The following is a 25631-nucleotide window of genomic DNA, read 5'->3' on the forward strand; positions in this document are numbered from 1 at the left end:
GGGCACAGAAGAACTCTATCGGCGCTTCGCACATGCACTGAAGCGTGCCTTCGGCGAGCGACTGATTTGGGGAGCGACCAGCTCCGCGGAACGGATTGTGGTCGCAAACCGAGGCACCACTGTATTTTTGTGGTTTGACTCTTGCAGCAAAAACTGCAAACCAGTGTGGTGTAGTGGTTAAGAGCGGTAGACTTGTAATCTGGGGAACCGGGTTCGCGTCTCCCCTCCTCCACATGCAGCTGCTGGGTGACCTTGGGCTAGTCACACTTCTCTGAAGTCTCTCAGCCCCACACACCTCACAGGGTGTCTGTTGTGGGGGAGGAGGGGAAAGGAGATTGTTAGCCGCTTTGAGACTTCTTTGGGTAGTGATAAAGCGGGATATCAAATCCAAACTCTTCTTCTTCTTCTGCAAGCATATAAATTATCCATGGGGTGGGGGTGCAGATGTGTGCATACGTTCCTAGCTTTTCCCCACTGAGAGCATTACGGATTAGGATGTCTCCAAAATATCACCCCACAGACATCGAATATTGTCCCTACTTATATCACCTAGGCTATGGTGTACTATGAAAGACAGCAAAAGGGACTAAGGCATCCAAAGGAACCAGCTCCCAGAACAGCAGGTGTGTCTACAGGACGAACCACAGGCTTAGCTAAAGCACACCCACATGTAAGGTCAGTTGCAAATGAATCTTATGCAGCCACACCCACAGAAAAATATTCTGCCTCTATAATATTGAGCTTTTACCCAAGCCTTCTTCCTCTTAGTTTCTTCAGAAAAATGGGCCCAAGCAATCATTCAACTTTATAAAACCGACAAAAATAGTGCAGATGACCATGAAATTTGTCTTTTATGGAAACGTTCTTGGATATTGTAAAAAAAAGAAGTTTAGACTTCAAAACTAGAACTGTCAACAACAAAATGTAACTACCGTAAAAGGTGGTTATAGAATCATAGGGTTGTAGAGTTCGTTTAGATCTATATTAACAGAAATTAAAAGCAGAAACCAAAGCAAATTCAATATTTATTTATTTTAGATAAAAACCTAATGCATAGGGTGCCATGCAATCGATTTTTTTTTGCTTCATTTTCCAATATTGCACAGGAGAAACACAGCGGGAACCAATCTAAAATCCACACTTGGCATCTGCAGCAGTCTTTTTTCCAAGTCGGTTATTAACATTTAAAATCAATAATATAAATCAGCAGCCTGTATAACAGTGACAAGAAGAGACCAAGTATGCTGGCACAATGGCAATTTTCTATCAAAATAATCAAGTATAATAATATTGGCATAGCCCTTTCAATACTTCAGAGCATTTCACAAACATTATCTAGTTGTGATCCCTACAATAACCCAGTATTGTGGATTTTTTTTGGGGGGGGGGAACTGAGGCCGAGAGTGAATGGCTTCCCTACGGCAAGATTCAAACTGAGGTGAGATTCAAACCAGGGACTTCCTGATTCACAGCACAGTCTTTTAGCTATTAGGCCACACGAATTTAAATATATTTATATTTAAATATAAATGTATGATTGAGCACAATCTTCCTGAGTGTGGACCACAGTCACCTGGGAACTACTGCTGTCAAGAAAGGTGGCTTTCTTTTTGTTTTCAAATCAGAAGAACCAGACAATGAGGAGATGACCCCGGAAGACACTTCTTGGAAAAAAAGGGGGTTGTGGAGTCAACAGATATCCTAGGCTTCCTTTCCGGGCGCCAAAAACACCAACGTTTTCATTTTCATCAGGAAATCTAATCCAATCGAAGTTCATGAGCAGCTGATCATCCAGTTTATTTGTACTACAGATGTGCAGGAATCAAATGTGATGCCAAGACTCCTAGTTATAGATTCTGTAATCGGGAACCTGTGGCAAGAGAAAGCAAGTGAAATTTTATCGCTATTGTTCTTTGAATGACTCAACCTAATCGCAGATCGGATTCATATTGGAACACACTGTGCTACTCATCCACTGTTGAAGCTTTCAAACTCCCAGCTGCCTTTTTCTGCTATGTGAAAGGGAAAGGAATCTGGCAGAATAATGAGGAAGGCATCTCGGTCGCTTTGCAAAAGAAGTGTAGTTGTCGGTAAAATTCAGCAGGCTTTTTATTAGTCATTTAGCCTAAAGCTAGTCTTCAGTGCCGTTATCACTCAAGTAATCCCTTCTTGTCAAGTTCTCATGCTCGGTAGGCATAAAGTCCTATGGCACCCGCAACAGGTCTAGTAAACATCCCCTCAGAAATCCACAAATTGCTCTTCCTGCTCAGTTCCTTGTTTGCACTGGCTCAGCCTGTCTTACTCTGAGGGTGCCCCTGAAACATGCCCAAATTTCATTGTCTTCCAGGACTGGACACCGACCTTCCTCCTATTCTGAACAGAGCAGAAGTGCAAAAGAGCTTCCCTCTGGGAGTAAGTCCAGTGGTGACAGATGTAGGTGCCTTCCCGCCCCCCCCCATCTGCATGCCCACACCTCTTTGTGGTTGTGCCTCGCCTGCTGTTCTTTTCAACGCATCCGCCATTATATCATGGCCCCATGGCAGCCAAATTCAAAATGGGCCTGCTGGCCTCAGAAGGCTGGTAGCCCCTAGAATAGTGTGCCTGCATGCGTATTTATAGGAGTGTATGGGCTGTGTGTGAATATAAGTTGGAATGTGTGCATGGCATGGAGTGGGGCAGGGACTTGACCCCAACACCTCGCTAATATGCTCAGCTAGCCTGCTCAGTAATCATGGAGCTATATACCCTGTTTCCCCTTTTTTTTAAATACGTAGTCATAAAGTAAGCCATGGCAGAGTTTTTAAGCATTTGAGAAATATAAGACATACCCCGAAAATAAGCCATACTTCCGCGCCGCGGAAACCAACCCCCACAGGCACCTCCACTCACAGAGTCACTCCATGCGGCCGGCACTGCAGGAGCGCGATCAGCTGTGAAGCAGCGCTCCAAAAGCTCCCGCTTAACAGCTGATCGCACTCCCGCCTTGCTGGCTGCATCCCCGTGCTCCGCCTTCTCGTCCACTGCCGTCCCTGCCGCTTCCGTGTTTGCCGCCACCGCTGGGCTCACTGCTTCTTCCTTGTTTGGCCCGGCCAAGGAGCTTGGAGTGCCCTGCAGTGGCGGGCAGAGCGTCTGAGCCAGCGGCCTCCGCCTGGCCAAAGACGCCTGCCGCCCCGCCACTCGAAACCAGTGGCTGCTGCAGCGCCGAGCACTCAAGAGAGCCCAGCAGTGCCCTGAGCCGTAAAAACCATACCAGTAATAAAAAAATAAGACATCCCACCGAAAGTAAGCCACCCTGTGTTTTTTTGAAGAAAAAAAGTTATAAGACGGTGTCTTAAAAAGGGGAAAACACAGTAGTATGCATAGTAAGAAATAGTACGGGAGCTTACTGCAAAACATTTCATTTCTCGCTACTAGCTGTGTTTTGTCAAGTTATCTGACAAATGTAACTTGAGGGTTCATCAGAATTACTATTGACGTCTCAAGCTGTGGGGGAGCTAAAAAGCAAAAACCATACCTCTACATTTCTCCATAGCTGAAATCACTTACCGCGGCCTTCAAAGCTTGGTCCAGATCTTCTAACAAGTCTTCCGAGTCTTCTAAACCGATAGACATGCGGATTAACGTATCCGAGATCCCAAGGGCATCTCTGTCTGCCTTTGGGACTGAGGCATGAGTCATGATGGCACTAAACAAGAATAGATAGTCTGTCAGATCCTCCAAGTGTCACTATTTTCCAGGGACGTACCTGATTTATTTTCACTGCAGAAATGTTGGAGGGTATGGAGTTATCTGACCTCCAAGCAATCCTGAATAGGGAAGGGTGTTTTTTTAGTGTTTTATTGTGTTTTTATATATGTTGGAAGCTGCCCAGTGTGGCTGGGGCAACCTAGTAAGATGTGTGGGGTCTAAAAAGTAAAATTCTCAACATGGAATGGGATGTCCCTATTTCCATGAGAGAAATGTTGGAGGGTATGGCCTGTCATTCCAGATGCAACAGTTAAAAAGAATTTCACATAACCAGGAGAGAGGCGGCTATCAATCCACGGGCAAAATACCAATGCATTCCCTTTAAGAGACAGACTCTGATCCTTATTGGCCTCAAATCCATGCCAAGTGCTCTGGGATGATGGCACTGACACCTTCCTGAAGGCTGTGGAATTGCTATGCTAGAAGCAAGCAGTTTTCTAGACGGCAGCCAGTTCTGAGAGCTTCTGAACTGGCACACTGCATCAAACAGGCAGGCGGCCACAGAAAACAGAGGGAGAGGACAGGTGCAGTATGAAAACATGTCTCGCAGCAAATTCTTTGCAGTTGAGCCCAATTTGCAAGTGAAGTAGACCTAAACACCAGCTCATCAAAACACTCGTGTGGTGTTCAGTCTGTTCTTGAGGCAAGCTGTCTGCCTTTAAAGAAACTGTTTTAAAGTATAGTCCTGCATTTGTTTGCCTTGAAGATGATAGATGATAGATAGATAGATAGATAGATAGATAGATAGATAGATAGATAGATAGATAGATAGATCGTAAGGCCCGGACACTGAGGTCCTGCTCCGAGGGCCTTCTGGTGGTTCCCTCACTGAGAGAAGTGAAGCTACAGGGAACCAGGCAGAGGACCTTCTCGGTAGTGGCGCCTGCCCTGTGGAACGCCCTCCCATCAGATGTCAAGGAAATAAACAACTATCTGACTTTTAGAAGACATCTGAAGGCAGCCCTGTTTAGGGAAGTTTTTAATGTTTGATATTTTATCGCTTTTTTATTATTATATTCTGTTGGGAGCCGGTCAGAGTGGCTGGGGTAAACCCAGCCAGATGGGTGGGGTATAAATAATAAATTATTATTATTATTATTATTATTATTATTATTATTACTACTACTACTACTACTATTTTGATGGGGGAGTTTTCTTGGCAACATAATTGGGGGTGGGGGTAATGATGGTTAGTCAACTGATACCATACACTTGCTTTTAGAAGCAATTTCATCCTTCTGCCATAAAGCTCAGCTTTTCCCAGAGCTCAGCCCTGGACTGGAAAAGTTACATTTTGACAGAACGCAGCAAGAAAGCTTCCAAGGACAACAGTAAACATATTCACTCCTACCAAGACCCTAAAGGATACTGGTGTGTCTTGTCAGCCAAGTCTGCCAACTCTTGTCAGGTTTTCAGCAGAGAGGTGGAACACTATGAGGCATGGCTTTTGTGGTGGTCTAGGAAGACCCAGAAATAAATGTGGTTTTCCCTGATAAATGAGAGGCCCTGCCACGAGATTTGGAACAGGGTATGTCCAGCTTGCAATTTTTTATATTTTTTTAATGTACCTTGTTTTCCATCACATCTAGGTCTCACAGGGACTTCCAAAATTAAAACATACAATTATATCTACAGCGGCAGCAGAACCTGCGGTGGTTCTATCCAATTTGGACAGGCCAATCTCATTAACCAGAGAGTTTAATATGGCCACAGGATGACATCCAGGAAAAAGATTGTGTTCACTAGCCCAGTCATTTTTCCTGGCTATAAATCTCCCTAAGAGGCAGAGAAATGCTAGAGCCAAACTCCTGTAATTTGAAAGCTGCAGTAATTTAGAAGTGATCAAGTGACGCTTCTGATCTGTACCATGTCTATCGTTAAAACACACACTTTTACAAAGTCATATGCTCTACAGCAGAGTTTCCTGTACCAAGCATGCCCTCCTCTGTACACAGCTTAAAACAGCAGATTGCCAGTTCATTATTTGAGAAAGCATCTGAGTACCGCTACACAGCCATATTATGGAGGAATAAAAATGGTAGAACTGTTCATGCCAAGATGATTTTCTTTAAACATCTAACTGGTTAAGGATCTGGGATAGATACGGGTTTATTATGGGCTTAGTAGAATTTTCTATCTCTCCATCAAGAGTATTGGCAGATGGCTTGAAATTAGATACTAATAAAGACTTTTAAATAGCAAAAGAAATTAAAAAATACTTCTGATGTAAATAATCTTGTTTCGTAAAAGGGCAAGATATGATGGCAGTCAAAATAAATAAGGTTTAACCTAACCTAAAGTTTAACCTTAAAAATTGTTTTCAACTACATTGAAGGATCAGCCCTTCAGATAAAGAATTAATAAGTTATATATTTACTACATTAAAAAAAGAAACTCCCTTCACTGAAAGAATGATGGGGAACAGTACAGTATTTGGCCATTGTGGCCAAATTATTATTATGTTCGTTATAGTCTGAATTGTATTAAATATAAGAGAGATTTAAAATAAAATAAGGATAGTTGATTCCAACAGAGATTTCAGATTAACTTCACTTACGGATGCTCTGCCAGGCTTTCATATCCTCCTAGACTTTCAGCCAGCGTAAAAAGCTTAAGAAAGGAAGAAGAATGCAGAGCATTATATTTCAGCTTTCATTCATTCATTCATTCATTCAACTTTTCACTTGAAGCTCATTCCCTATACAGATAGCAAAGGCCAGAGTCTGCTGCTGTCGGCTCTCTAGTCAGCTGGGGCTGAATGCTCTTTCCGGCAGAGAGGAGCAGAAGCAAACTTGTTCCTGGGAGCGAAGGGGAGCAGCTTCCTAGTGGCCTTCGTCCCCTGGCCAATGGCAAATGCCAGAATGTGCCTTCCTTTCTGCATGACATGGAGATCTTTTTTGGCAAAATATGGCTTCTCCCGCAAGCCTGTACTAGGGCATGGGAAAGAGACTGTAGCTGCCACGCCTGCACTGAATTGTTGCTCTGCTGTGGAAGGATGGGTCTGCAGTGGCAAGGAGAGAAGGCAGCACTATATTCAGCACAGCCCTGCCCTACTAAATCCTACGGGCCCCTGAGCTCCCAGGATTCCAAAAGGGGTGAGCACAACTCGCTAGTTAACTAATAGTAATTGCATAAGCAGCCTTGGCCAAGCTGGTGACTACAACTCCCATCAGCCCCAGAGACCACGTTTGTCTCTTTGTGCCATGGCAATCTCAGATACAGGCCAGGAAAAGCTTTTCAGGTTTTTCCACCTAGGAGCAATCAATCAGGGGAACAATAACAGGCATTCTCAGGAGCTTTTGTGAAATTTCCGTTCCCTAGAGACTCTCCAAAAACCTGCGTTTGAGCATTTTCTGGGAGTGATATACGATTCTCCTCTTGCTTGGTTGGTTTATAGCAGCCAGGGATAGAATTAAAGCAATATGGAGGTAAATGACTATGATGAACATATTACCACCTGCCCCCCAAAGGTGGTTTATTACTTTCCTGTTAGTTGTTTATGGACTGCGTGGCTACCTCCTGGTTTGGGGTGCCCAATCTGCCCTCTGCAACGAAACTCCGATGCTGTCAATAAATTATGAGACGAAGGGGTCCAGGGGGTGGAGCAATCCCCCACCCAACTCCTTTCGCCTTAAAATAAACCCCTCACTACTTCTGGGCTTCTTAGTAATGAGAGTCTAATTCCAGCTTTCGTGGCCTGATCTCATAAAAACTCAGGGCTACTTAAATGAACAACCCCTTGCCTACAGTAAAGGTCCCCCCCCCCGCATCAGCTAGGCTCCCCACTGTATCAGTTTGCCTTTTCACCTTGGCAAATTTGTGGCACTCTAGGTTTTCACCCTATTGCCCCTTTTGTGTGACTCTAGGACACAAACTATCCCCCCCTCCCTTTTCCCTGAGGTAAGTTTTGCCCTCTTCTGAGTCTCCACCTCTGTGAGTTATGATACGCTGCTGGAACAACTGAGACGATTCTCCTTGAATTTTATTTTCTTGAGAACATAGGTTTCCCCCCCCCCCATTAACGATTCATAAGGTTACAAACTTAGTTACAGTTGTACACTAACTCTGTCAAACTTTAACTCCAAGTTAACCTAAGCCTAACCTAAACCACCACTAACCTCACTTCACACCCTTCTCCTTCCCTCCTTTGTCCCCACACTCCCCTCTCCCTCTCCAAATGGCTATCCCCTCCTCTTTTGAACCGGGAACCGTCCCACCTCCAAAAGATGCGCTGTCCGTTAAGTTGGAGATGGATTAACTCTTTCTAATCCAGGGTGTAATAAATCTTCCATACTAGGGCTAATCCGTTACACCCTCCTCAGCAAGACCCCAATAATTTTTGTAGAAGCAGCAAAAAGGTATTCACTAGACATAGCACAGTAAAGGTAAAGGGTAAAGGGACCCCTGACCATTAGGGTCCAGTCGCGGATGACTCTGGGGTTGTGGCACTCATCTCGCTTTACTGGCTGAGGGAGGTACAGCTTCCGGGTCATGTGGTCAGCATGACTAAGCCGCTTCTGGCGAACCAGAGCAGCGCAGGGAAACTCCATTTACCTTCCCGCCAGAGTGGTACCTATTTATCTACTTGCACTTTGACGTGCTTTCGAACTGCTAGGTTGGCAGGAGCAGGGACCGAGCAACAGGAGCTCACTCCGTCACGGGGATTCGAACCGCCGACCTTCTGATCGGCAAGCCCTAGGCTCAGTGGTTTAACCCACAGTGCCACCCGCATTGTAGGGTACTAATTTAAACCTATCTGCCCAGTCCGGTGCCTGACGGGGATACAAACTGCCCCCCTCCCCTGGTCATCAGATTGATCATTTAATGAGCAGGGAGGGAAAAGTTAACCAGCCCTAGTTTGTGGGATGTTTATATCTTCGGTTGTTGTTGCTGAAGTACAGTAAAGCTCTTGGCTCATTCATTGTTGTTAATTTAGGTGCCAACTTTTGGTGAAACCAAAGTATGCCTGTTCACAGCCAGCAGGCGCAAGCCAGGATGAATGATACGCCGCTGGCAGAAATTCAGGAGAAATGACTGCGTAGCTGTCTTTACAGGAGCATACTTTTCCAGTGATACATGCGGATGAGGCATTGATTTGACAAGTGTCTTCTGAAGACTCAGCACTAATGCCAGGCATTTCAAAACACCATGCCAGTGTTACATAAGCAAGGGCTCCCTTGCTTCCAAAATTCCAGACAGGAGAGCTGGCTGGCCCTGGGTGGCACGACGTGATATCTTAGGCAAGCAGCAGTTGCCTGAATGAACACATCATTTCTAAGATACTCCTTTTCCTTCCCTGTCATTAATGCCACTTTGCATAACGAGGTGGGTTATTTACATTTGGGGACAGCCCGTCCTTTAAAGCTTCCTTTAAGGGAAGAAGCATCTTGCTAAGTTTTTTACAGCATCCATATCCTGACAAGTGAGGGGCAGGGAGCGTTCCTCTTTCAGAAGCAATGCAAGTCAGGCCTCTTTCTTACCTTTAGGCTTCTGAGGAATGTGGAGGCACTTTCAAGGTTTCCTTTAATGTAAAAGGAGATCATTCCTGGGCAGCCTGTGCACTGGCGTTGCACCAGCTCGTACTGCGGGTGTGACGGCAATCCTGAAATGAGTTATGCATTATTCAAAGCACCCAGATTTAGGTTATCATTGCTTTAAAACACACACCATCTATTAAAATATGAAGTGGCTAGTCCCAAGACATAAAATGTACTTTGTTCATTGCTATGGTTCAAAGTGAGTTAAGTTTCAAAATGCTGTTATTCAAAAATAAAAGAATTCTGGTTACAAAAGTGATATAAACTGCATTATACAAGTCTCTCTGCAAGGTTCACTTCCATAAGGTGGAGCAAGGGCCTGCTATTACAACCCCTGACCCCATGCTGACTACGTATTCCAAGGGGCAGCTGCCACCCCTTTCAAGGGGTCCACTAGGGTGATGACTTTTTTACAACCTCATTTGCCTGTATCATAATTCGATGAGCTTTCATTAAAGATGAGATAAAATCTTACTTTCAAAGAGATTTGATTGAAAAAAACCTCACGCACAAGACTAGGATTTTGAATGGCTTGCCTGGGATGAGTGTGTGTAAAGAAATAAACCAATTGAACCATGTAAAGATTGTGAATGTGTGGGGAACATATGTGAAAGAGGAAGAAAGGGAGAAGAGCATGGCAGGGAAATTCAAATAACAAACTGTGCCCTAGGCAGATATGAAGCAAATCGTTCACAAGCACTTCTTGTTTCCACCCTTTATCAGTCATTTGAGTCTTCAGAGTTACTGGGCTGGAAGAGCCCACTTAGTCATGCAGATTCCTTTGGTTCCCTCCTTGCTCCAATTACAGCCAGCGGCACTTTTTTTGCAAGAGCTTATATCCCCTGCCAGGTTCTGCAAAGCCAACTTACCAGGGAAGAGGACTTTCTCAACTCTTGGATCTGACTCAAGGTATTTGGCAATCGCCAGCGCATTGTGGAAATGTTGTTTCATGCGGATTGGCAGTGTCTTTAAACCCCGGTTGCAAAGGTAGCAGTCAAAAGGTGATGGAACTGCTCCAAGAGCTAGGGGGGAAAAAAGAAGGAAACACAGAGGTAACCCTCTTTGCTAATGGCTTTATTGCTGAATAGGTTTTTCAGCACCGTTGGGGAAAGTATAAGGAGGAACTCAGCAAGACAGTACTGCTGGCTCATCAAAATATAGACACATGTTCAGAACAGAATCCCAAACCCCAGCAGAGTTTTAATCAAAAAGTTAAAATATAGCATTCAGGTAGCATTGCAGCTATTAAGGCTTCCGAGTTTTGAAGCAGGAACCTCAAATTCAGGAACTGATACCTTGCCTGGTGGTTTTTAATTTAGGTCTTTGAATCCTCTCCAGGCAAAGAAGGAAACAACAATATTATATATATTTTTATCATATTGCTTTTCCAAGGCCTCTGAGGTAATGTATGCTTCCTTACAGCAACTCTGAGAAAGGCTAAATTGAGAGATAGAAAGTGAGCATCAAGATTTTGTGAGATTTTGATCTAAATCTCCAGGGCCCAAAATTAAACAATCTATCCACCCACTACATTGAGTGACTCAACTGAAGGCCTTAGTAAGGCCTGAAACATGACTTCAGCACTGCAGTTTCAAATTTCCCATGAAAGCAAACTGGTTTATGGTGTCAGAATAAATCTCTTTGCGCCCAAGGAAAGTGGGATGGTAGAAAAGGCTGCACAAAATCTTTTTTTGTGGGTAAAATAGACACGTAAAACAAATGCACTACGTAAACCACAAAAATTGCAGTTCTGAATTTAAGTAGGCAGGTATCAGAAACCTGCATTCATCACATCTTTTTGTGTACTCACAATATTGTAAAAACCTGAGCCTCTCATGGAGATTATCGTCATTGACAGAAACCAGTCCCATTACAACATCACTGTGACCTGAAAAAACAAGGAGGCAGATGAAAAATGGCAAATCAGCCCTCTAAGTAGAAAAGTCAGACATAAATTTGTAGCTGTTTTCCCCACTTTCATTCTACGTGCTTCCTGTGTAATTAATTATACCCAATTTATAGCCTTCATGTCAACATAGATCTATGTCGACAAGGCGCTTAACCATGTGGTTAGAAACCACACATCTTTTAAATGATAAAAACAATAAAGAAAACACACAAAAAGAAAACTAAAACACAACAGCCCATTCAAATGAAAATGGCCTAAGCTTTAAAAATGCTTACATTAGCAGTTAGTTCTTAAAAGTCAGGAAATGCCTTTTTCTGAAACCTAAATGGCCAGGGTGAGGGTTCCAGGCAGCCTTTTATTGAGAGGGCATTCCTGTTGCAAAGCACGACACCACATTTCTTCTTGATGGTGAGTACTCTTTGGTAAGAGGCTTGCACTGGCTGGAACCCTAATGCTCATTGGCAAAGCCCCTCAGCATCTCAAAACGATTCCTTTCACACCTGTACGGTGCAATTTTTAGTTGGACACAATGAGTTTTTCAAACATTTGAGGAATATTTTCTACCCCGGGGCAAGAATGAAAATGCAGAAAGTCTTCAAAGGAAAGAGCTCCTCATTCGGCAAGTATATATCCAATACAATATTGCCTTGTGGAGTTGTTAAACTAACATCAAACGAAGTCCTCAGAAGAGAGACCAGTCTAGACAATAACCATTGTGTACATCTACTGTGTTTAGAAGATGGCCAGATGCATTATGGGCTCTACTATAAAACAACCTTCCCACCCACCCCTCAAGGCAGCATGAAGAAAATAAAAACTTGAGAGTAGAAAGAAACAATAGAATGCCTTTTAGGTCTGGTAGCCTTGACTGTTTGTAATGTTGATTGGTAAATATCAATATAACATGGAAGTTTTCTCCAACAACACTCAGACACTTACCATTCATGTACTTGGTTGCCGAGTACATACAGATGTCTGCTCCTAAAGATAAAGGACGCTGAAACAACAAAATAAACACAGGAATTCAGAATGAAAAAGTACTGCTTTATTATCTGTAAACAGAAGCTGTAGGAATTTTACACTGCATATCCCTGTTCATTGGGAACTACCTACGTAACTGGATATGAGTTTCTTAAGCAAGATGACTAATGCTAAAGTATCTTCTTGCAAGTATTCTTTCTCCCTTTGCCCTAAATTCTCATAGGGAATTAATGTAGAACAACTGGTTTTAGCCAACCATTAGGGTCTGACCTAATTAATAATAATAATTGCATTCTTTCCCAAGAAATACTGTAACTGTCATAGCATCTCTTCCTCTTTTCTATCCTCTGCTTCTGGCACACTGGAAATTGTACAATTGGACACTGCTTCCCTCTATTATATCGGCTAATCTATTTGGAATGTTTGGTCATGGAGGATTAGTAAGGGAGAATGGGGCTAGATTATAGACCCACGTCATCATCAGACTTCTAATTCCATGGAATAAAGGCCTTCAACTTTACCACCCTTGTATTTTTCCCAAGCACTGTCTCAGTGTAGCATTATTATTATTAACCATGACAGCTCTTCCTGTTTTCAAATAGGTTGGTAAATTACAGACTCTGCGCCTTCATAGTTAAACCCTGTATTTTGTTTCTTCCCGGTGCAATCCTGGGCATGCTTACTCAGAAGTAAGTGCCATTGCATCTAATGCAGCTTGAGGGGCTCTTCCAACCCCAAGGCCCTCCACCAACCTGGAAGCAGGCCTGAAAATACAAATAGGTTTTCAACAGCTATCAGGAATTTGGTGCGTCCTGCGTATGATCGGGTTCACTAACTTAGGTAAGGGAAGGAAGACAGGTGGTTGGTACCTTAATAGAAATATGGTGCATGTTTGGCATGTATTGGAATTAAAAGTACATGATCACATGCTACCATATGCAACTGTTTAAAAAACCAATATGAACACTACTGTTAAGTTAATGAATCAAAGAGGTGTTTGCTTAATTTTTTTTCTTCAATCGATAATGTTTTCTCCCTCTTACTCTATCATACCAGTTTCTCCATTCTTGTGGATATTTTTGTGTTATTAGTGGCTTTACATTAGTGGTGCTAAAATATATGGTTAGATGGCTAGGTCAATATCTAGGTTATTGTTTGTTTTTTTATCTTTTGGTCGTGGTTGCTGGAATTCATGCACAAGGTATAAATTAAAATTTAAAAGGAACATGTTAGTCCAATACTTGCTGAACTCGAAACACTTTGCAACTTCTCAAAACCAGTAACAGTAACAGTAACATGAACTTGGCGTGATGTACTAGCAGTGACCCTTCTGTTGCTTTTGAAACTATCGAGCTGAAACACTTTCTCTTTGTGCTGTGAAGTCCTCGAAGTGCACACGGCAGCAGTCTCCAGCATTTCACTATGCAGTTGGCCCAGTATGTTGACTGTTCCACACCACAGGTCTAGTTGTTGGCACAGCAACTCTGGGGGTCATTGAATTGCTAAAGCCATTACTTATTAATAACTGCCATATAACACTACAGAGTTAATCAATGCAATGCAGCTCCTCTCAGTATAGCCACAGAAGAAATGTTAGCTAGGCTGGTTACTGGACACCTTCATTTCCTCAGCAGATTCTTATATACAGCAAAGAGGGGGAGGGAGATCTGATGCAAATGGGAGACAAGAACTCCAGCACATGGCTAATTTGAAGATAACTTCAAGGGCTACTAGTGTGGTGTTGTGGTTAGAGTTCTTGACTAGGACCCGGGAAACCAGGTTTAAAATCCCCACTTAGCTACTAAGTGCACTCAGGTCTAACCACAGTCTCTTTACTAAGCTAATTCACAGGGTTGTTGTGAAACTAACAAGGAGAGGCAGAGAACCACGTAAGCCTAACTGAGCTCCTTGAAGTTAATATATCTGTAGTAATAGATAAAATATAAAATTGGTTTATGCTTTGAAAGGAGTATTCATCTACTAATAACAGGAAAAATATGATATTCCATTAAAGAAATGAAAGATCAGTGGATCATCAATAAAAAGCCAATACTCCACATAAAATTACGGAATTTCCACCCCACCTTCCACACATCTTCTTACCAGATCAGTGACATGGGAATGGAAGGGCTGCAATCCAAAATACATTTGCTTGGGTGTAAAGTAAAAACACAGTGGGGCTTACGTCTGAGTAAACATGCATAGAACTATGCTGCAGCTTGCTCTAGAAAACAATAAACATATCCCTCTATCTACCAGATTAACTCTGTGTCCCCTGTTGAGCAGGTTTGTGTGCCAGAAAATGTCTCAGGCTGTGTCATGTCATGCGGAAGAGCCATTAAATGCCTACACACCCTAGAAAAGTCAACCACATACCCAAAATTCAGCACCAGAGCCAGTCACTTTAACACAGAAGAGTTCATCACTGCTAGTTCCCTCCTGCGATACCGTTTTTTTGAGAAGGAAAAAATTACTATATGCATGAAGCACTTCTGGGACAGCACTGGGTAATCAGCTTACCTGGAAATATGCAGACATGAAGGTATTGTCTACTGCAAGAATAACGCCTTTATGCTTATGGACAATGTCAGCACAACCTTGAATATCAACAACTTTCAGCATTGGATTTGTAGGAGTTTCAATCCAGACAAGCTGTTTATTTTGAGAAGACAGACAGTCAGTGAAAGTTATGCAACGATACACGAGTGTATATTATTTTGGTGATATCACCAATAACTTGCCTTTCTCTTCTATGTTTCAAGGAAACACTGAACGGAAAGGTTATCACATATGTTAGAATCTGAGCTTGTCTTTTGCTTACACACCCATCCATGTGTGCACACCCACCCACCCCGCCACTGAACAAATTTTTCTGTTGTTGTGGCATATTCACTATTCCATATTAATCAATCACAAGTGGCTCCATGGAAATAACTTCTGGACTTTTAATCCTGGGCATCAAACCTGCTTTTCAACTTCACCTGCAGCCATTTGGATGTGAGCTGTGCTAGCCTCAAGTGTCTGGAACCAACCCAGAAAACTCCCTGGGTTGAATCCAATGATCATCTTGTTGTTGCCAGAATTGAGGAACCAATCGTGCATGTTTTGTTCATCAAATGAGTTCCAAAGGCTGTCATGAGGGGATGGACAAGATCCAAACGATCCTGCCCCAATTCCTATCATACCCAATAATGTTTTGTTAAAAATAATCTTCATATTACTTACACCATACCTGCTTACATTGGCAAATGCCCACCATGCACTTGCCAGAGATCAGGAGTGACAGCTACATGATATACAGTTGTGTTTGCCTCTTAAAGCAAAGAAGAGTTTGCTCCAACACAGTCAGTATAAGTGATATGTAGCATTATCACTTTAATCTTGTAAACCTTGTAAACCGAGGAGGCTTGATATAATAAAGTCATCCCAGGCATGTTGCAAACACTGTTTTATGAGCATTCCTCTGTTACCTTGGTCTCTGGTGTAATTGCAGCCTTGAGGTTTTCCAGTTTGGTGCAGTCAACAAAAATAGCTTTCAGGCCCATCTCTGATGCTATCCCCCGGAAATACCTATTGGTACCTAAGATATGAAAAGACCCACATTTAATCAATTAATTAAAGGTGAAAGCAATGGAAACCAGAACAAAGAGAAGGACCAACACAAGGTAGGGCATTTAGCAACAGCTGTGTCCAGAGTAGCATTGACAGCAAGCCCCACTGGTTTGTAAAGGGTCTCACTTCCATGTAAGCAGATTTACAGCCCAATCCTAAATATTTTTGTTATTAATATGTCTGCAGCCTGCCTTTGTGTCTCAAAAGAGATGCGTAAATAGTGTGACCTGGTACAAGGTTGCTTTCTGTTCTAAGGTGGCCTCTTCATCAAATAAATCAAGAAACAAATCTCACCAGGATTAATTCCTTGGTAAAATGCTTAGGGTTGCAACCTGCATCTCTTCTTTTCTGAAAGTTCAGCAAACATTGCAAACGTGGATGGAATCCTTTTATCAAGCCACACTGGTCTAAACAAAGAATGTTGGCTTCTCTATGTTGCCTGTCTTCTAGATTTCATTAAGTATTCCTAGAAAGAATATTTGTTTCCCAAGCTAACAAATTTGCTTAACAGAGAATTTAGAAGATTACATAAATCCCCTCTTCCTGTTGCCATGCTAGACTTCAGTCCTACCCTATTTGACTTATCATAGCTCCTTGGAATAAAACTGGCACAACCACCGATATCACATGACAGAAGGAAACATTTGGCTAGCCATGCCATCTTCCGCTTTTGTAGAAAACATGTTTCTCTGCTTGAACTGCTATGTGAGAGGCCCAGTCACAAGGGAACTCATTCCTAGATTACCCCTCGCTTTTAGCTATGGTAAATGGATACCTGTTTTGCTTACCCCTAAAGCTATCTTTGGCTGTCCTCCCAGAAAGTTTATGCACCAGCAGCTGCAAAGTCAACAGCACAGAGATTCCGGGTAAGGGATCTCCACCTTTCACCCAATGAAATCATACAGTAAACGCCTGCAACTCCTGTTTATTGCCTACGAGGTATTTGTTTTTAAAGGGTATGTGTTAAAGTTCAGCAGAGCAAAACCTTGTGACAATTTATGTTTTAAGCAGCTCTTTAGCCATATTAAAGCATTATTCACAGTATCCTCACACACATTAGTGACACCACTTTATTTCAAAGGGAAAACACTGTCTTAGGTGAAAATCAGTAATTATCAGTAGTTCCTGACTCACACAGCAAATAATGGTAGGCAACTCGCTATAGGTGATCCAATTCCTGGGCACACCTATACATGGGACAACATCTAGAGAGTGTAATGTACCCCACTGTGTCCCAGGAAGAAGAAGAGGAGGAGTTTGGATTTGATATCCCGCTTTATCACTACCCGAAGCAGTCTCAAAGCGGCTAACAATCTCCTTTCCCCTCCTCCCCCACAACAGACACCCTGTGAGGTGGGTAGGGCTGAGAGACTTCAGAGAAGTGTGACTAACCCAAGGTCACCCAGCAGCTGCATGTGGAGGAGCGGAGACGCGAACCCGGTTCGCCAGATTACGAGTCTACCGCTCTTAACCACTACACCACACTGGCTCTCTAGGACAACTGGGGTTGAGAACTCCACGTCAGGTAGAAGTCAAGGAACCTGGTATTGGCAGCTGAAGGAAGAGAGACAGATTCAGGGTTGTATGCTACAATAGCATCTAAAGTCGGCCAAACCCAACTCGTGGCTTCTAGATGTTTTGGACTCCAGTTCCCATCAGCCCCAGCCAGCACTGGCAATGGTCAGGGATGATGGGAACTGCAGTCCAAAAACATATGGAGGGTACTAGTTTGGGAAAGGATGGTGCAAGCCATACTTTGCAAAATATACAATGTAGAAAATAAAACCCAATGGGGCATAGGTTTGAATTATTAAGAAGTATTTTTTAAAAAGAAAAAAGCTTCTGAGCAAGTTCAGATCAACTAATGACGAAGCAATGCATTGCATGAAAGAACACCAATCTAAAGACTTTGGAAAATGAAAGAGAGAGCACAAAAATCTATTAATTTCAAGGGCACAATAGGTGCAGCAAATCCATGTGTGACAGAGGACTAGATAGTGCTGGGTGTCAAAATAACTGAAACCATTATTATGCCCAGGAAACAGGCTACTGAAGGGTCCAAAGTGGAAGTTTTATTTGGCATACAAGCAATTGAAAGGGACAAATATTGACTCTGAATGCAATGTGACTGAGGACTAATTCACAAATATGTGAACACCAGTTAGTGCCTCACTGCCGGGTGTGTCAACTAGCTCTGTCTAAGAAGTATTAATTAAGATAATAAGTGACACCTGTGGTGTCTGACCTGTTATAACTCTGACTTTCAAGCCATCCTTAGTGCTGAAGTGTGCAGGCTCCGGCTAATTATCTTCGAAATGCTTCTGGATTACAACCCTGAGATTACATCTAGGACAGTTAAGACCTGCCATATGCAAGTACAGCACTCACCCCCATAGACATCGTCTGTGCAAACAACAGTATCTCCTGCCTTCAGCAAGTGTGCAATGTTCACCGTAGCTGCTAACCCAGACGCATAGGATAAACCTAACGGGAAAAGGAAATAAACAAAGAACATCTGACAGGTGAACAAATGAATTCTTCAATATATTTCAGTTTTGTGGCACTTAACTCACTTTCAAAGGAGAGTTTACTGTGAATACCTAAATATCTAATCCTAAACCTAGGATTAGATATGGGGCTTTGACACAATAGGTAACAACAACTTTATCTAGAACCATTAAAGTTTTATCTAGAACAAACAATTTTATCTAGAACCCATAATTTCAAGAGTCTAGAAAAAAACACTATATTATGGAGATAATTGTGGACATTTACGTTATGAGCCGTGTCAAACTAAGCATTCCACACCTGAAAATGTGGATTATACCTTAATAAAGTGGCCAAAAGTAATTTATCCAGGTTTGATGAAACAGATAAAATACAAAGATAGTTGCATTGTTGCATAGCATGATACCAGAATCAGAGCTAACCAAAAATCAATAGTTTCTCTTTTCCAAGACACTACGATTGCACCTTATGTGTACTGTTGGCTGAAGACAATCATCATTTTTTTTTGTAATGAAAATATTGACAACTTACAATACTTGCCACCATCCAGTGCTGCCACAGCTTTTTCCATGCAATCGCGGGTTGGATTTCCACAGCGGCTATATTCAAAGCCCTATGAAAGAGAACAAAAATAAAATAATGTAAATATACATCAATAGTTGATCAAATTATTAGGGATCAAATTATTTATAATGTACACCTGCAGTTTGGCCAAACAAATACTGACTCTCCAACTGAAGATGAAATTAGGAATTCTGTTTCCCCTTTTTTTAAAAAAATCAAAAGAGAAAGGAAGCGGCTTCTAAGATTTCTTTGTTGTGAAATCCTGAAAATGTTTCCATATATTTCCTTCCATTTGCCTTTATTACCATATTCCTGGAAAAAATATGTTATATGAAAAGTCAAATCATGGAAACAGATTAAATCTTGCAATCTAATAAATGCTTCAACACAGTTAAGTTGAAAGTCCCAGGGCTACTGCCCCTTTAACAGTTCTAAACAACAACTAAAGGTACAGAAGTCCTCCATCCCTCTTTGCATCCGGGCGTCCTATGGCTATCACTTGAGTTTTCTCCCGAAAGAAATTTCCATACCGATGGCAGACAGCTGGGATGAAAGCAAAACCAAACAATCACTTGGCTCAAAGACAGGTTGTGGAAGCAGCATGTGCCAGTCTGACAATTTATAAGACCTGCATTTCCCCTAGCAAGGCTCATTTGAAATGTTTGCTCTTCAGAACATCAGCAGAGCTAATGGAGGATTTATTTCAAAAAGCACACATTCCTAGTACAATTCTCTTGCAGGTATAAAATGGGGGAGACCAGAGAAGGGAGAAGGAAGAGGATGCAGAAGGAAGAGGATGCAGAAAACACACCTTGATGCAAAAACAAGGCTGAATCTCCTGTGTTTTGTAAGGCACCTTGCATGCCCTGCAGATAATGCTATAATTACTGTGGTTGGACTTTGCATGGCACAAAAGTCCAAGGTTTGATTTCCAGCATAGGCTGGGAACGGTCTCTGTCTGAAATCCCAGAGAGCTGCTGCCAGTCAGGATAGGCAAAACTGAGCTAGACAGACTGACCCAGTAGAAGGCAGCTTTCCGTGTTCCTAGAGTGGACAGGAGGTATTGGAATGGGTTACTGAAACAAGACCTAGACTGCAAGTCAGTGTTCTGTGACTGGTAGGGGGGTAATACATATATAGAGAGCTCAGGGCCAAGATGAGACTCAGCGGAAGCTTTCTTAATGCGGCAGAAGTAAAACTGCTAGGGAAGCAGTTTGTCTTCTAGGTTATCACACAAGCCAGTCAGATCCATTCTCTTCAGAGCAAGGATGAGGAATTCCAGATGTTGTTGGGATTCCAGCTTCCATCACCTCCAGCTGATAATGGGATCTGTAGAATAACAACATCTGGAGGACTTTAGCATAGGAGCAGGAGCGGAACCAAATGACCGTAATGTTTAATTGCCTCCTTTTCTGTCCACTAATCATAAAACTAAAACAGCTTATGAATTTCATACGAATTTGTTTCCTTGGCAGGGTCACGAAATGCAGGTAGGTGAGAACTGCAAGAGCAGCCAAAAACCACAGGCAACTGAATCATCTCCAGAGTTTTCTACCACAGCCAGCTTCCTTCATTGGCCAACGGGAATGGCTGCAGCAGCAACACTTCAAAGGAATTCTCTGGCTGCATGGTCAATCTTCACACATGTACATTGTGTTGCTTTGTTGCATTATAGCCATATATACACAGTGGTACCTCCGTTTACTAACTAAATTCATTCCGGAAGCCCATTCTTACACTGGAAACGTTCTTAAACTGAGGCGCACTTTCCCCAATGAGGCTTCCCACCCCACCACCAGTCCCCTTCCACCGGTCGTCTTCCGTTCATCTTCCGGAACAAAGTTCTGTAGCTACTTCCGGTTTTGCAGAGTATGTTGCCTGAATTGTTCGTTAAAAGGACTGTTCTTAGACTGAGGTACGACTGTATTATAGTTACAGTGCCTTCTTGCCTTAGCATTGATTACTTGAAAGCCTGAATATATTTGATGGGAAAAATTACAAATTAGGAATCCAAGCTGACCAGCCTTGGAGTGGGGGAGAGAGCAATGCTTTCTAGTGAAACAAATTATTCTGAACAGAACGTCATGTACTGTACATATTTTCCGCCTGTGGTTTTGTACTTCCTGCTTGGCTAAACTCTTGTACGTCAACTAGTAAAGTATGAAGTATCTTACTGAATACAGTATACAGAAGAATAGCTGTTTTTGCTACAATGGACTAAGAGTTCTGTAGCATTTTAAAGACTATGCTAAAATAAACCACTTAGTCTTTTAAGATGTCATGAGACTCTTCGTTCGTTTTATGAAACGTGGCATTTCATTGCTTCTAAAACACACAGGTTTTTTTCAACCCAAGATACATAATGAGTAATGCAATACTCTGGAAAGCTGCCGGCTTGCTTATGCAATTTCCATATTGTCTTGTGTCATGCAGAGGACAGTGTAGCAAGGCGGGTTTGTTTGGCCCTGCCCACTAGAATCTGCAGAGTTAAAAATGAGTCAGCTTTTTCTTGCAACCCAACTAGGATGATAGTCCAGAAATTCAACACAGCCTGAATGTGCTGGGCAAAACTAAATCAAGGATCTGCTTTTAAAACGTTTTCAAATAACATGCCAAATTTGCCATACCTAGAAGAACAAAACAGGCCTGAAGAAAGCAAATAAACCCCTAAATTGCAAAAGAAAGAAAAAGAAAAAAGAAAGAGGGAATCAGTATCTACTTTATACACAGAACTGTGTATGAAATAGTACAGATGCAACACACTTCCTGTCTGGAGTTCCATTGCTTGCTTACACTTACATTTATACCCACACACACCCTTTGTAGCCCCCTTCCACACATGAGCATCTTACTCTTCCAAAATATATCAGAGGTTCCACATGACACTTAATAATAGTGTTGCATACTACCCATTTGAATTCTAGCATGTCTGTGCAAAGGCAAAAACGGACAGTGCATTATTTTGCAGCAATTCCAAGTTTGTTTGTTTTTTGTTCTTTAAAGGTTAAACATTTGCTCACTTGTACTTTACTGCAAAAATGGGGGAGGAGTCAAATTAAGAAAAAGCTGTGGAAAAATAATGGAGAAAAAAACCATCCAACAGGGCGAGATTAAGATTCTGTCCATCAGCCATGGTGGGGAAATAGAAAAGAAGAGGCTGAATCCAGTCCTATTCAGTTCACTGCTGCCTGCATCTTCTGAATAGCTCAATTACAGAATTTCAGCCTTTATGAGACAGGTGTGGGACAGGTAATTCAGATAAGTGGAACATCACAGGTCACTTCTCCTGCCAGTTGTGTCAACAGAGCTATCTATACCAGTCCACATTTGGAAACGCATTGCTACAGAATGGGTGGGTTGTTTTTTTTAAAAAAAGATAGAACAGGGAAAACACTAGAATGCAAAGATGCTATCTAGATTCTCTAAGTGAACAAGCACTGTCAATTCCATAGGTGTGCAAGCCGCCTCAGCTTGCCTTTCTGGGAAAGCAAGACATAGGCCTACTTCAGAAGACTTTGGCTTGGATCCTGATCTGGCCTTTAGTTAATGAAAGCGCTCCTTCCAAGCATAGAAATGATTTTCACTGATGGAAGGGGATCAAAGCAATTATTGCAAATTCCCCCCCCCCCTGCATTCACCCAGCGCCAGGTTCCACACTAAAGGATACATTGAAGTTTGTATCCAAAGTTAGTCCTTCTCTGAGTAGGTTAGGTCAGTTAATTTCAGTGGGTTTACTCAAGTGTGCTGAATACAACTGTACATTCCTATGCACATTGAAATGCCCATGTCTCTTGCTTTTCAAACTAGCAGCAGAGTGTGCCTGGTTAGGACTGGGGTTAACCTCACCCCCAATATTACTGTCCCAATTAAAATCTCTCCCTCTTGAAGCACTGTTTGTCCCAGAAGGGAAGCTGCCCCTGGGGCCAACCATGCAACAAAGCACAACAGCTTCGAAGGCAGGTGCAGGAGAGCAATTTTCACCAGGGCTGTGGTACAAGGTCCTCCCCACAAGCCAAAGTCCTTATCATGATCACACACCTGCAGTTGCTCTGCGGAAAAACAAGAGACAGGATTGTCTTGTTTGGCCCTCAAAATGCAAAGCGGGAAGGCAAAATTATAAAAAAAAGGAGGCGATGTCATCCTCTTGCCTCATAAATAGGCAACAGGTGCTTCTGCTGGACTTTCACAATTCAGTGAGGATTATCATAATGAAATGTACAATTCAGCCAATACGGGCTAGCCTTTTTGATGTAGGAATCAGTAACAGACATATACTGAAAATCTTCATAAACTGCAAGCTAGGATCTTTCTCTCTCTCTCTCTCTCTTGTGTGTGTGTGTGTGTGTGTGTGTGTGTGTGTGTGTGTGTGTGAGACATCTGAACAGAACAGACAGGTGTGATGCTTGGGGGAGGCAGAAAGAGTCCGCTTGACTAGATGGGGAGGGGGGCGATGTTTTCGGAGAGCTGGCAGAAAGAAGATGGGAGTTGTGAGGTTGCATCCAGAAGCATATAAGGCAGGGTAGCCCCTAACTAAAGCAAACAGCTCAGTCGGTAGACGCATGAGACTCTTGGCCTCAGTGTCCTGCGTTCGAGCCCCACGTGGCGCAAAAAGATTCCAGCATCGCAGGAGGGTGTACTAGATGACCCTAGAGGCCCCTTCCAATTCTACGATTCTGTGAAGACAGCGAAGGACCCCCCCTCCAGGTCCCTCCCTTTCCCCCCACATCCCCGGCTCTGAAGCCTTGCTGGCCCCATCCTCCTCACTCACGCTGTGCTCCCCCGGTGCCTGCTGTTTGAACGTGGTGGAGAGGGAGATGGGGGGCACCACGGCCAGCGACTTCCATTGTTCGGCCTCTTGCCCCACGTGGATGGCCTGCGTGGCGAAGTGCTTGAAAGGCGGCAGGAAACCGGCGTGCCTCTGCTTCGCGTTCTCCATTTCGGCGACAAGAAGCGATCCTTCCTTCCTGCGTGTCGGAGGAGCGGCGGCACTGGGATCTTGGCTCCGCGGGGTGAGCTGGGGTCGCTGCTGCGGATGCTGCTGGCTCGAGCACGTCCGAGGGCGAGGGCGAGGTTGAGCGCTGGTGCAATCTCCAGGCGGAATTGCCTTTTCTCTCCTCCGCGGCTCGCCGGCTTCCCTGTGTCTGGCAGGGGCAGCTGCCTTAAGGCGGGCGAAGAAGCTCCACCCCGGCGAGCCGCCCGGCCAGTGAGTCGCCTCGCCTCGCGGTGGGTGGAGATGGGGCAGCCCTATCCCGCCACGCGCTAGCCCGGCGGGCGCCCCTCATTGGCGAGCGGCGGAGGCGCGTCGCGTCGCGCCCGGGGTGGACTCGGGGTCGGGGAGCGGAGAGGGCGCCGCGGGGCCGTCGGCTGGGGCCTGGGGCGAAGGTGCACTGCCTGCCATCGCCAGCGAGCCAAGCAAGCTTTGGCGAAGGAGAACAACAGCCCGTCCAATCGCGGCAAGAGAACTCCCTGAACACCTCCCTGTAAGGGAATCTTGAATAAAAGTTTGAGGGGAGGGGGCTAGGTAAGCCCCTTTCCCATAACCGATCACAAGACGCACACTATTTGAATGACATTGCCCATCAACTTTGGGGGGAACCCCGTCGCCCTCAAATATTTTATTGGGATCTCGGACCATAGGTGTCAGTCTTCCCTTTTTTTTTTTGCTGGAAATTCCCTTATTCCAGCGCCGTTTCCCACTGCTATCCTGGATTGTTAGATATACCGTAGACTGTCCCCGGGACAGGTGAGGCTGCTGCTGATCCCTTGTTTTCAAATCCGAAAGTTGACAGCTATGTCTCCGACGCTAGGAGTTGGCTCCTTTGCCTCCCTGAATTCTCTGAACATGTGTCTCTCCTCCCCCTCCCCCCCCCAACTCCTAGAAAAAGAAAAGGGCAAATGCAGTGCTGGAATTTTCTATTTTGAAATATACACCAGCACCAATCAAGTTCACAAGTTGCAAGCGGTTCGAGAGTACTGGGGGAGCAACTTGTTCCAAGCCCCCCACCCCACCCCACCCCCAATCTGGGACCAGGCCTGAAGGTAAAGGGCCCCTGACCATCAGGTCCAGTCGTGTCCGACTCTGGGGTTGCGGCGCTCATCTCGCTCTATAGGCCAAGGGAGCCGGCGTTTGTCCGCAGACAGCTTCCGGGTCATGTGGCCAGCATGACAAAGCTGCTTCTTAAACTTGACGTTAAAAACAAAGGAAATGAACTACCGGTATGTTTTTCTCGCCATGTATTTTCCTGCATTTCCTTTGCTTCTGACCCCACTGCTTACAGTTAGACACCACCACCACCACCCTTATATGTATATATAGACTGTAGTTCTCAAAAGCTTCTGCTATGATCAGTTTGTTCATATTAGTTGTATCCAGGTAGGTTAGAGCAGACTCACTGACCAATGTTGGTCATATCCTAGTGTTGCCATATTTCGAAAAGTGAAAATCTGGACACAAAAGTTGTGGAGCACTTTTTTTTAAAATAAAAGTTACTGAGTTTTTGTTTGTTTGTTTTTTTGCAAAACCTGGGGGGAAATGAAGTTTTTGAGCTGTTTTTAAGGAAATTCTGCAAAATCTATACTTCAGACATGGGTTGCCATACGTCTGGATTTTCCTGGACATTTCAGCGATTTCCACAGAGACACTGAATACCAGCTGTGTCTGGAAATTTCCAGATGTATGGCAACCCTAGCATATCCATTGAATTCAATGGATCTATCCAAGCCTATTTTGGGGGGACTGGTTATGCTGCAACAGATGAACATGGCTACCCCTC

General features: G+C 43.6%; 1 protein-coding gene across 1 annotated transcript; it reads right to left on the reverse strand.

Annotated features, from left to right (window-relative positions):
* Window positions 1-1012: 1012 nt before the first annotated feature.
* On the reverse strand, window positions 1013-24011 carry CTH (cystathionine gamma-lyase). The gene is made up of 12 exons (XM_035124127.2): window positions 23627-24011; window positions 18826-18907; window positions 18175-18270; window positions 15645-15754; window positions 14695-14826; window positions 12133-12190; window positions 11095-11172; window positions 10154-10306; window positions 9228-9349; window positions 6305-6357; window positions 3547-3685; window positions 1013-1870 (listed from the first exon to the last, which is right to left on the reverse strand). Exons 1-12 carry the CDS (start codon window positions 23792-23794, stop codon window positions 1844-1846), a joined length of 1218 nt encoding a protein of 405 aa, XP_034980018.1. The 5' UTR covers window positions 23795-24011; the 3' UTR covers window positions 1013-1843.
* Between the last annotated feature and the right edge of the window lie 1620 nt (window positions 24012-25631).

Source organism: Zootoca vivipara, chromosome 7 (genome assembly GCF_963506605.1).
Source record: "Zootoca vivipara chromosome 7, rZooViv1.1, whole genome shotgun sequence".
In the NCBI taxonomy this organism is placed as follows: Eukaryota; Metazoa; Chordata; class Lepidosauria; order Squamata; family Lacertidae; genus Zootoca; species Zootoca vivipara.